The 12,915-nt window shown below is 38.9% G+C and overlaps 1 protein-coding gene across 1 annotated transcript; it reads left to right on the top strand.

Annotated features, from left to right (window-relative positions):
- The first annotated feature begins 10,167 nt into the window (after positions 1-10,167).
- LOC122642186 (universal stress protein PHOS34-like) lies at positions 10,168-11,169 on the top strand. Its single transcript, XM_043835614.1, has 3 exons — positions 10,168-10,458; positions 10,826-10,947; positions 11,062-11,169. The coding sequence occupies exons 1-3, from the start codon at positions 10,168-10,170 to the stop codon at positions 11,156-11,158; spliced, it is 510 nt and encodes a 169-aa protein (XP_043691549.1). The 3' UTR covers positions 11,159-11,169.
- Positions 11,170-12,915: the final 1,746 nt, after the last annotated feature.

Genomic DNA, 12,915 nt, shown 5'->3' with positions numbered 1-12,915 from the left:
ATAACCTTAAACAGTGAAAAGAATCTTTGTTAGACACTTCTGATTTCATTTTTGTCCAATTCTGATTTGATAACCATAAAACTTTTCTAATCATAATCAAAATAACATGGTTAAGGAGATCTAGTAGTGTGCTTTTAACAGCAAGTAAGATCTACTGGTAGTGATTGTTCTGGGTTAAAGAGATCATGCAAAGGGCATGCCTTCATAAAAATCACCTATTTTCTTCAAACCTAAACTCAACGTATAACCATAAACATCATTCTTACCCAATAATAACTCAAAATCTGTAGAATGGAGCCAAAGAACAGCATTATCTAACGCTTTATTTTGGGCAAGAAACCTACCCGAGTTACCTACAAAATTTACAAGCAAGAGGTCCACCAACACTCCTTCATGATTAGTTCCTTTCTATAAAAGCTCAATTCTTAGAATTCCAGAATTATGTTTTGATGTACAAGCTTTGCCCACCAATTCTAACACACACATAATTTTGAAAATTTTATTTGGTTGTCACTAATTCTGCAGATATGTGAATCAATTATAGACCAAAAAACAGAAGATTTTCTTATCTCAACCCCTGGTTTGTTTTGTTGAAGAGCCTGATCGTTGGATCTCTCTCTCTCTTTTTCTTCTTCTTTTTGAAAGGGCTTTGGCTCATCTGATAGTATGTTTCTTTAGTTCTGTTTGTTTTAAGTTATTGGTAGAGATGATTTTCTGTTGCTGTAGTATCTAAGTACCATCAAACTCAATATTAATAAAAATGAAGCATAATACTACTAGGACTTGAGATGATTGAGTCATACGATGACTCAATCCAAATAAATCATTCCAATCCCAACAAAAGTGAGACAGCATTGTGCAACCAAGAAAATGGTTCACCACTTCCATTGAAATTTCTCTTTCTAGTCTAATGCAAAGCCAAATCTAGGATGATCTAGCCTCACAATACAACCCAATAGAGAATAACTCTAAGCATATTACTGTAGGATATACCAAAACAGTATACTATCCAGCAGCGTATAACAGAATATTCTCTTCCTTGTAACCTCCACAATAATGCCCAACTCAGATTCAGATATGTAAACACAACATACAAATCAGTAATGAAACCTGACCTCCCGATTATACTTGTTTAAAGGTTCAAATAAAGAAAATCAACAAGTCCAAGATTACTACCGAACCAAGATCAGGAATAGAAGAACCAACCTTGAGAGTTTCAGATGATTCTGACGAGCCAATCGAAAATTGAGACTTATAACCAGAATTTTTTCTTGCGTTTGTTGCCAGAAGATGAGGTAAGTTCTTCTCCTTCTCTTCGATTTATTTTCTTCTTTTGAAACAACAAGTAGGAGGAGATGAGGAGAAGAAGAAAGAAGGGGGGGGAGGGAAACCCCGAGAAGAAAGACAAGCAGAAGAAAAGGAAAACAAAAACAAAAAAATACAAAACTTACCGGAGGAAGGGAGGATGCACTCACCGGAAGAATGGAGTCGAGGAACTTTATTCTGCGGCAGAGGTTGAGCGGGATGGAGAGTTGCAGAGGTCGATTGCGCTTCTCTTCGCACTAGAGGTTTTCTCAGATTTGCAGAGGTCAAGCGAAGAAGAGCGACGATTGTGAGGTTTTAGGGTAAAAAACCAATATTGTTATGTTGAGATGGCAAATTTCAGTTTTGCCCTCGTTAACTTAAGTCGGACTTGTGTTTCTCCGAAAATTGGTAGAAGTGTTTCTACCAGATGAGAAACACCAATTTGAAGCCCGTTTGGTAACACTTTTGTTTATTGTTTTTGGCGTTTTCCTATGCTACTGGTATAAAAAAATGGAATAAAGTGTTTGGTACCATCGGTCTATTTTTCTGTGCCACTGAAACAAATCGGCCTTAAAAAACAAGAAAAAATAGATTTGAAGAAACATGTAAAACCTTGTTTCTTCCTTAAGAAAGCGTTTTGAGTGAAACAAAAGAGGGGGAAAAATAGAGTTGTGCCTCATAATTTCCTTTTCTTCCTCTCGCAAGCTCTCTCAAGCTCTCTGAACTCTCAAGCTTGCCAACGGTCAACTCCTTCCCCCATCTCCTCAGATAGCGACGGTCAGTGAGGTCCCTCACTGGTAAGTATACCCCTTACTTCACCCACTACCTTCACCCCACAGACCCTCTCGGCTCTGTCACTTATCTCTCTTACCCCAAACCCATCGTTGGATCCCCTTGTCTGAACCGAGTACTCCCCAAACCCATCATTGGACTCTCACCCTAACCTGAATCCCATCGATTATCTTTACCCGTCGACTCTCTCTCTCTCTCTCCGACCTCATCGTCGGATTCTTCCTGTACGCCCACCAACTCTCTCTTTCTGTAAGGCCTCTTCGTCGGACTCTATCCAGTGATTTCTTTTACCCATCAATTTCCTTTACCCTTTGACTGTCTCTCTTACCCCACCGCCTGAACCGAAACTTAGCACCAAACACCAACGCGAATCCCTGATCTCTCCTCCCCAAACCCACTGATTTTAATTCATTTTATTTATTTTCTCTGTTGTCTCCCTTTTTGATTTGTCAGCACCTAACTCCTCCAGATTCTCTCTCTGCTACCCTAGCTTTCCCTTAATCATTAACTCTCTCTCTCTCTGTCTTTTTCCTCTAATCCCACTTAGATCGAACCCCCCCTGCACTTGTTGTCGGCTTCCTACTCCTCTAACCTATACGTACACGATTCCTACTCTTCTAATCGATCTCACCCTCTAATTTTTCACTCTGTTTCAGCACTTTGGCAAAAATTCTGTTTACCGGCACTGAAAAAGAACCCAAAAATTCTGTATACCTCATTACATAGGTTAGTTTGTCTACATTGACCTATGGACTCAGCATCCTTCCCTTTGGGGATAAGGAGAAGGAGTGTGTGGTTTAGCTCTTTTAGAAGACATCCCAATTCAAAGAAGGGTTTCATAGCAGCACAAACATCTGGTACCATTATGTCCCTGTAGGACTAGAAGAAGATTGCAGGTGTTCCGGTCGTTCAGCCTTTAAAGGTTTCATGATGAATTTTACCACTTTAATTTCATCATCTGTTATTTATTCATCTCTGACGTGATTTTTGGTGTGAAGTAGGGTAGGGCATGGTCAATGTGATTCACATCTTCTAATTTGTGTAAAATCTGAAAAAGAAATTTGATATTTCAGTTTATCTCTTCTTCCTTGTCCAACCATCTTCCCCCTCTATCCCTTAGTTTGATAGTTATGTTTCTGCTATGGTGTTGGAGTATAGTGGAGTGGAAAAAACTTATATTTTATCTCCAAACTGCAGCCAATGCACTCTAGATTTATGATGCCAGTACATCTCCTGTTGTTCTAAACATCTCTTTAAGCATTTATGGGCTTCCAATTCATCTTCTGCAATCTTTGGGTACCTATTCATATTGTGTACCTTATGGAGCTTCTCCAAACATAACTGAACCTTCTCATCGGTATTAGATACAACTTTCCTTTTCCATTTGGCTAAATTTGATCTCACAATATCAACCCTCTGATTAGCAAATGACATCCTGGAGGGATGAGTGCAAGTGCCATGGGCAATTCAACATCTAAAGAGTGTCATATTGCATCGAGCGGAAAGATTGCATTGGATTGAGTTCCATCATGTTTGGTGTGAGATGAATCAAGCTGCTGACTTTATAGTCTCTATGAAATTGGGATTGGATGAAACTATTGTATATATGTAAGAATTACTAATTGATCTTAGTAACCTTGTAAAGAATCACTCCAACCATTGTATTTTTACGGGTTGTAATTTTGCATTTTTTCAATAAATTTTGATTCTACTTTTAAAAAAAAGGAGCAAAAATTTCCTAAGACTTGTAGAGCTCATCTGTTCATGATACTGATAGAGTTCATACAAACAAATCTTTAAGTTGGACTTCCACTGTTTTAATTTGGTAAAAGGTGTTTTAGAACAAGTTTTACCAAACAGAATAGTGTTGTTTTTTTATTCTAAAAACGTTTATGAGACAAGTTTACCAAACATCATTTTAGGAGTTCAAATCTGCTACCCACATGGGAACGGGTGGGGACAGATCTGAACCCTCCATGGGGGTGTGGGACCCATACCCCATGGAGGGGTCAGATCAGTCCCCACCCGTCCCCATGTGGGTAGCTGATCCGGATTCTCATTTTAGAACCCTAAAACATGTTTTCAACACAGAAACAGAAACAAATGATAAAGGTACAAAACACCTGTTCTAGAATAGAAACGTTACCAAACAAAAGTGTTTTACAAATGTGTGCTAAAAGTGTACCAAGTGTCTGGTTCATTTAAAAAAAAAAAAAAATCGAAACTGGGCATACCTTTTAGATTTTAGCGTGTTTCTGTTTTTCAAAAAAAAAAAAAAAACACCAGAAACACTAAAAAAGAACGTTACCATACAGAGCCTAGTGGTGACAACCTCAAGCACACTGGGCAGCACTCAAAAAGATCAACGATTTTTTTTTGGGGGGTGAAAGATCATCGATTTTTTTTTTTGGTAAAAAAATCATTGATTTAACATTAGGAGAACAGCTCACTCATTAGTGTCAACTGATACGCGTATCAGGGCTTAAAAAACCGATGAATTTGATTGGGAATCAGACGATTCGTATCATAATTGGCACTGATTGGTCTCACCAATTCATTTTGATCAAGCAACGGTTTTGTCCAATTTTTACCGATTCGAATCAAGAATCTGGCATTGGTCGATTTGGATGTTGATTCCGAGTTTTAAAACCCTGATTGATATTGATGAAGATAGCAATATGTAATGGTCGCATTAGGTTTGTCAGACTATTTTAAACTCTTAAAAGATCAATACATAAGATTATCTAATCCATATAAAACGAAGAACTTTTCAACATATAGGTAGTACTCTGGAAAATATGGTGACATTGGAATCCAACACCTATCAAAGCCTCAAAGGTTTCGTCTGCCTCAGTGTTGGACTAAATTTGTTGGATTAGTCGATTTGGATTTCAGTCGATCCCTTCAAAATTCTAGGGTAAGGGCAGCTTTAGGTCGATTCTACCAATTCTCCTCATCGATGTTGAATGAGATCAATCCAAATCTTATTTTCATGTTTTTAACCCTGATTTGCCTATCTGCTTTTCAGAGTGGTTGTTACCATAAGATCTTTTCGCATACCCTTTAAGTTTTAACCCATTTAATCATCACTATATAGTATGGGAAATGGCTAGGCACACCACCAAGGTGTCCAGCATGTGCCATCCTCTCTCCTTCCCCTTTGGAAAAGACCCCTTGTGTTATTGTGTTCAGTCTTGTGATTGGTGACGGTGTATGTCGTGAGTTTACCAAAAGCTAACAACATGCCCAGCCCTCTCCCATATAGTATAAATATACCAATTTCATCATTTGGAACTAATACTTATTGATCCGGGGCCATGATTAGGTGTGGACCATTTTTTGACCCACTATCCACCCTTAATGGGAGGCCCCAACTCTTTGGGAGGCCGATTGCCCACACTTGGGTTGTCTTTAGTATGCATTGCTGGAATAGATAGCGATTCTAGTGTACATTGAAATTTCGAATCTATGATACATTTTGAAGTAAGAAAAATAGGAAAGAATATGATTTCATAAAGAATTCTAGACCTAGATTCTATTACAAGAATACAACCAAACACAACCTTGATCTAATACCCCTTCATAGGGGTGCAAGTTTGGCCCTGTCGGCCCGAACCCACCATGGCCCACCCTAAGCCCGAACAGGATCTGGGCTGAGATATCTTGGCCCTGAGGGCAAGTCAAGGCTGTAAATTTCTAACCCTGAGTCCGGGTCAGGCCAGGGTTGAGGCCTTGGGCTGAGCCTAGCCCGGCCCAGCCCAGCCTAGCCTGACCTTGTTTTATGTTATACTATAAAAAATATTTTAATATAATATACATATTGTAAACTTTAAATGTCACCCCGTTTTGTTATATAATATATTATGGGCAAGAGTTCTCTACTTGGTCGCATGGTCTCTACACAAGCGTCTGGGCCAAGGATCCGAATCCTCTACTTCCATAAACGGTACTTATGTCCTACTTCCATGTGTTCTGAGAGCGCCACCTGTCCTAACTCATATCCAATGGTTGAGGGAAGCTAAAATTCAAATTATTTTAAAAACACATTTGAGGTAAGGTTGAACCACCTTTTAACCCCAAACTAAACCCACCCTACCGGTTCAAATCAATTAAACCAAACCAACCAATTCACTAACTCTCACAACCCTTTGGGAAACCCTCAAATCATTTTGGAGAACCATTCTTCCCAAATTCAGAACGCTACCTCCATCGCTTAGCCCGTCTTTTCGCTTCCACCAAGCTGTCGTGTCGAACTTACACCGGTGTGTTCACACATTTCGACTGACATTTCAAAGAGAGAACCTCGTTCCGCTCCCTTCTATTCTTCCACCCTAAGGATGTCATGTAATGTAGTGGTTTCTTTTGAGTCTACAAGAAAATAGGAGAATGTCAGCGAGAAGGTGGAGTTTCAGGTGGAGACTTCACAAACACAGGATCAAGCTACTCAGAACCACTCTGATTTAGAAGATGAAGCAGATCAAGAAAATGATAATGAAGTAGTAGCAGAGGTTCAACAACAGTACAATATTGAAGCAGGAAGAGAGATGAGGCAGATTAGACCACCCCAGAAATATGGGTTTTCAAATCTGGTTGCATATGTAATGGCTACTGCAGCGGAAGAGATCAAGGATCAACAACCATCCACCTATACAGAGGCTACTACCAGTAATGAATCTGCTCAATGGCATCTGGCCATGACTAAAGAGGTTGAGTCTCTTCATAAAAATCAGACATGGGACTTGGTAAAACTGCCAAAGGAAAGGAGGATTGTTGGCTGCAAATGGGTATTCATAAAAATCAGATATGGACTTGGTAGAGCTGCCAAAGGAAAGGAAGATTGTTGGTTACAAATGGGTATTCAGGAAGAAAGAAGGAATTCCAAGGGTTGAAGATGCTAGATTCAAGGCACGCTTAGTTGCTAAGGGTTATAGTCAAAAGGAGGGAGTCGACTACAATGAGATCTTCTCTCCAGTTGTAAAGCATAGCTCCATTCGCATGTTGCTTGCCATTGTTGCTCAATTTGACTTAGAGTTTCAACAGCTTGATGTCAAGATGACGTTTCTGCATGGTGAGCTTGAGGAGACAATCTACATGAGTCAGCCAGAGGGGTTCATTGTTGAAGGAAAGGATGACCATGTTTGCCGATTGAAGAAATCTTTGTATGGTTTAAAATAGTTCCCAATATAGTGGTACAAGCGGTTTGATGCTTTTATGACTGGGAATGGCTATTCCAGAAGTGCATTTGATAGCTGTGTGTATCACAAGAAATTGTCTGATGGTTTCGCATCTACTTATTGCTTTATGTGGATGACATGCTCATTGCTGCAAAGAGCAAGTATGAGAGACACTTTGAAGAGGATGTTGAATATGGAATTTGATATGAAAGATTCAAGTGTGGCCAAGAAGATTTTAGGGATGGAGATCCACAAAGAAGCAGGAAAGGTGTACTTATCTCCAAAGAGATACATTGAGAAATTACTTAAACGATTCAATATATAGGCCTGCAAGTCGGTGAGTACTCCTTTGGCGCCGCATTTCAAACTCTCAGCTTTGATGTTGCCTCAAACTGAGGAGGAGGTGGGGTACATGTCACGAGTTCCATATTCTAGTGTTGTTGGTAGCTTTATGTATGCTATGGTTTGTACTCGACCGGATATGGCTAACCCAGGGGAGGTACATTTGGAAGTAGTGAAGTGGATACTTAGGTATCTCAAAGGCACTGTAGATGTTGGTCTAGTCTTTGCTAAAGGGAGTGACTCAAGCTCCTCAGTTCTTGGCTTCGTGGATTCTGACTTTGCTGGTGATCTCGACAAAATGAGATCTACGACAGGCTATATCTTCACACTTTCAAGGTGTGCCATTAGTTGGAAGTCGACTTTACAGTCTATTGTTGCTCTATCTACTATAGAGGCGGAGTATATGGCAGCAACGGATGCAGTGAAGGAAGCTATTTGGTTAAAGGGTTTGGTTTCTGATTTGGGTTTGTCGCAGCAAACCTCAGTAGTAAATTGTGATAGTCAAAGTGTTATACATCTGATCAGGAATCATAGATTTCATGAGCGCATCAAACACATAGATGTCAGATTTCATTTCATGCTCTTACCAAAAAAAAATAAAAAATAAAAAAGATTTCATTTCATTCGAGATGTTGTTGAAGATGAGATTATCTTGGTTCAGAAGATTGGTACTAAAGACAATGCTGCAGATATGTTGACTAAGATTGTTCCTTTGATCAATTCAAGCATTGCTTGAGCTTGGTTGGTGTTCACACCATTTGATTTGTTGGTCCTTTGGGACCTTGTTGAAGAGCGGCCAAAGTTTCCTTGTTATTGTTGGAGTTGGCATCTTCTTTAGGATCATCCCTTGTTTCCCACACCGAGTTAACTCCTGTAGGCTTAGGGGTGTTGAAGGAGGCATCTAATTCGACAGCTTTGGAATTCAAGTCAAGGTGGAGATTTGTTGAGTATGTCTTGTATTCCAAGGATCCAAGTGCAATGCAGATCCGACCCGATCCAAAATATTTTTGTGGCACGACCCGAAGGGAGAAAAAGTTGAGATTTTTGTAGCCGTACATATAAGACACTTTTCTCTCATTCTAGGGTTAGACGAAATAACTTGAATCTTCATTTTGCTTAGTAAAAGTATGTCGATGCTCTTCCCGTGGATGTAGGTTTCTCACGAAATCGAACCACGTAAATCTGTTTGTGTTTGCGATTGTCTTGATTGTTGCTATCTTCGTTCCCATATTTGGCCATCTTGTGTGATTGCGTTCTAACAAACTTACATTATTATTGCTGAAAATTACACCATCTGTGTGGCTAAATTGAACCAATCTGCTTGCAACTTACCAGAAGATGTCAACTTGATTAGAGTAAAATGATGAGACTTGAGTCATTCAATCGACCGCAAGTACTTGCAAAATAAATTTGTTGAGTTAAATTTATTTCCATCTTACACTAGTAGTTGGAAAACCAGGTTTTCGTTTAAGTCACCTGAGTTGAGTTAAACTTTTGGAAAAATCTGGTCAAAAGTAATTAATGTACATTCAGCCAAGGTGAAAAATGACAGTCTTGGTTATGAATTGTTTGAGTCAAATAAGAGTCGGTCTTTTTGCTGAGTCATCATAAATTCAGTAGGTTTAGTCATTTTTTAAATGTAATAACTAATAAAATCATAGTTGAAAAATGAATTCTTTCCATTTTGGTTATTTTGCTTTCAACTCCCTTTCTCTCCTTCTTTCTTTCTTACTATGTAATTAATTTAGATGGTTGATGAATAGTCATCTTGTCTTTCCAAGACAAGCCATTGATTGACGAATAACTTTCAACTCTCTCCCTCTCTCAACTAATAAGGAATAAAAGCACTCAGTATTTTTTTTTTTATTGCATTTAGAAAAAGACGTGACTGGCCTTGACGAACGCCACGCCCATTTCCTATGTCAAATTTAAAAAAAAATGAAAGTACTGCTCAATGATTCAGAAGCTTGTCCAAAGTTGTGGAAAATTAGAAAGAATGCATGCCATTAGTCTCTATTATCAGATTTGGACGTAGTGACATACAATCGACATCTTCTACTTTGGCCTGCCCCTACTTCCATGTGCGCCTTACACACAACGAGGCGTGCAAAAACATATATGCGCCCTAAATATATGTTTGTAGTTTTAAATCATGTTTAGGCTTCAATTACATTCATATTATGGTGAAAGTACTTCGATCATTTATAAGATAGGTAGTGTAGGAGATCAGATCGAGTCAAGATTCGAGAAGGAAATTGAAGCTGTATCTGCTCTGAAGAGTCGGCATCGTCTGTGGAATGTGGACATGATCATCCATTGCCGCAACTCTTGGGGAGCCTTGCATGCATGGCAACCGTTTCACCTGTAAAACCTCACAACCAAAAGATAGATCTAGAGAGCCCTCTTTTCTCTCTCTCTCTCTCTTTCCCCTCTCTTCTTGTTTTTGTAGAGTTCAGAGTCGAGGTCAATAGCAAAGCCCAAGAAAGACGAAATAAATAAGCAGCAATTCAGAAGAGACTACAAACACACAAAGAGAGAGAGAGAGAGAGAGAGGATGTCTGAGTCGAACTGTTGCACAAGAAGGCCATGCGATTTGAAGAAGACGGTGATACTGGTGGGGGTGGACAACAGCAAGGAAAGCTTTTATTCGCTGGAATGGACAGTGGACCATCTGCTCACCCCTACTTTATTCAACAATCAGCAGGACATCCCCTTCAAGCTCATCCTCCTCCACGTCAAGAACTTTGCCGGCCCCGGCCTCAGCTGTGAACTTGTTGAGGCCGATCACAAGAGGACTGCATCAGTCGTCGCCGACAAGGCGATGGAGTTTTGCAGAGACAGATCGGTATGTTAAATAACTCGATCTCTCTCTCTCTCTATCTATATATATATATATATATATATATATATATATATATAATTATTATTAATTTCTTGTTAATTATGATGACGATGACTTGATTCGTGCTTATTAATTGAGTTTCGATCCAAATTCATTCTTGAATAAATCTTAATTTTTACTAATAAAGATGCATGCATGCATGCATCCATGGCTGTTCACATATATAGTATAGTGAACATTTCCATGCATACGTCGATCTATCTATCTGAGCATGCATGCATGTAAATACATTTACACATTAATTAATTTATTGATCGATCATTAATTAAATGTGGTTGGATTGGTGCATGTGGCCGGAAGCTATATATAGATTTCTGAATATGAAATCGAGGTATTGGAAGGGGACGCTAGGAATAAGCTGTGTGAGGCTGTTGACAAGTACCATGCTCACATGCTTGTTGTGGGCAGTCATGGCTATGGTGCCTTCAAAAGGTTTCGTACAAATCTGGTTCTCTTACGTAACTGTATTGACTCTTTTTTCTTCTTCTTCTCCTTATTCTTGGATCCTTTTCTAGCTGTTTTTATAAATAAATTGGGTGCATGCAGGGCTATCCTTGGGAGTGTGAGCGACTATTGTGCGCATCATGCTCATTGCAGTGTGTTGATTGTGAAGAAACCCAAGAACAGGCAGAACAGGCACTGATATGATATCCATGCATCGATGCATCCATGCATATTAATTCTTTACAGCACAATTGGAATTCCAATTAATTAAGTCACAATTAGCACACATTAATTCTCATGATCAAATCATGAATGGATGTAATTAATATATGTAAGAAGCTGCTTTCTTAATTAATTTATTCTCTATCTATCTCGTCAATGCCTCTGCTTGTGATTTCTGATCCCATTCATGACTCATCCATCAATTGTATCAAAACTAATTAGATCAGATGTATGTATAATTAATGGTTCGTCTATTAATTAACTAGTGGCGTGAGATGATAGAGGTGGTTAAATTTTTTTTCTTCTCCAACTTTCGTAGCATCTGAATTCAACCAATGGCGACCGTGTACAAAGTCTACCCCCATATATAGATACTATTAATAATTTTAGGAAAGAGAATGCTACCTGGTTGCATGGGGTGCACAGTCTCTACGCCTAAACACAGGACTGCAAGATCATTTCGCAACTAGGGTTCTCCCTAATATTTTTATCGATTATATTTTAGTTGTAAAATTATTCTTGGAAGATGAGTTTTTTTTTTTTTTGGGTCGAAATCTTGGAAGATTGGTTGGCTCTCATATTCTTTGATTAATCTAAGATATTATTATTGATTTCAATTGTTAAGTGAACCTATAATTACCTTTTTTCTTGTAATTAGAAAAATACAACATACATATAAATATTGTTGCAAGATGGATCAGGAAAGGTGGGCTGGTCTATACGGATGTGAGAGGTCGGGCCGGGCCGGGCTGGGCCGAGCTAAGGTAGGCTTAGAATATCCCACACTTAGATTTGTTGGGCTTTGACTAGGAAAAAGCTCGTCCCTAGACCAGCCCACTACAGTCCTCTGGCCGAGTTTATTGTATGAAGTCTGAAATGCTCTTGGTACTATCCAAAAGTCCCATCCAATCACCAAAACTAATGGATTAATAGGTTCTCTTTTCACAATGGGTTATGGGAAATTCGATCTTTATATGTATTTAGGAAGAAAGATTGAAGCCAGGTTGCATAGCATAGGCTAGCGTCTCCCTGTGTCTATTTTTTCTCCCCAAGTATTAATATACGAAAAGTTAATTAATTTAATCGTGATTTTTCATTGACTTTGCATTCATCTCTATGCAATGTGCACCACCTATGGGTTAAGTTGGTTGGAATCGACGGAATTGGCCAATTCGAATTGGAATCGACCCATTCTACCTAATTCCTTATTCTATGAACTAAATCGGCCAATCTGATCCGAGCTGATTATGGATCGTTTGATTCAATTGAATCACCTCTACAAAATTAAAATCTTGATAAACAAACCCAAGATGTCAAATTTGGATAATCTAGAGAGGAATTTTTGAGATACTGAGATTCCACACTGCAAGGCAAAACTCAAATATCTGTCTCTTTTTTTTTTTGGGATCGAGTTTTCCTTCACTCATGGTGAGTGGGATCCCATTCACAAAGGGGCAGGAGAGGGTGGGAATGGGTATCAGGAGGGCATTTTGGAACATACCAAAACCCTAAGAGGGATTTGTGAACCCTAAGATGGTGTTTACCAAAAAAAAAAAAAAAAAAACCCCTAAGCTGATGGGTGAACCGCATTCTATGGTTAGGGGAAAATTGTCTTTTTATTTTTGTTGATTTTAAGTTGCATTTGATTTGCATTATTGGAATGCATTCTAGGTTGATTTTGCAGTCTTTGGTGACCAAAATAGTTATTTTTATTGTATGAGATGCAAAATCAAT

The sequence above is a fragment of the Telopea speciosissima genome, chromosome 10 (assembly GCF_018873765.1).
Source record: "Telopea speciosissima isolate NSW1024214 ecotype Mountain lineage chromosome 10, Tspe_v1, whole genome shotgun sequence".
Classification (NCBI taxonomy): Eukaryota; Viridiplantae; Streptophyta; class Magnoliopsida; order Proteales; family Proteaceae; genus Telopea; species Telopea speciosissima.
The sequence above is the reverse complement of the archived record's forward strand: the minus strand, read 5'-3'. Positions and strand labels throughout refer to the sequence as shown.

Bases quoted from the DNA above. Each gene is read 5' to 3' on its own strand.
- LOC122642186 (XM_043835614.1), top strand. From the start codon at position 10,168: ATGTCTGAGTCGAACTGTTGCACAAGAAGGCCATGCGATTTGAAGAAG. The intron at 10,459-10,825 runs GTATGTTAAATA...AGCTATATATAG, and splicing joins AGTTTTGCAGAGACAGATCG to ATTTCTGAATATGAAATCGA. The intron at 10,948-11,061 runs GTTTCGTACAAA...GGGTGCATGCAG, and splicing joins GGCTATGGTGCCTTCAAAAG to GGCTATCCTTGGGAGTGTGA.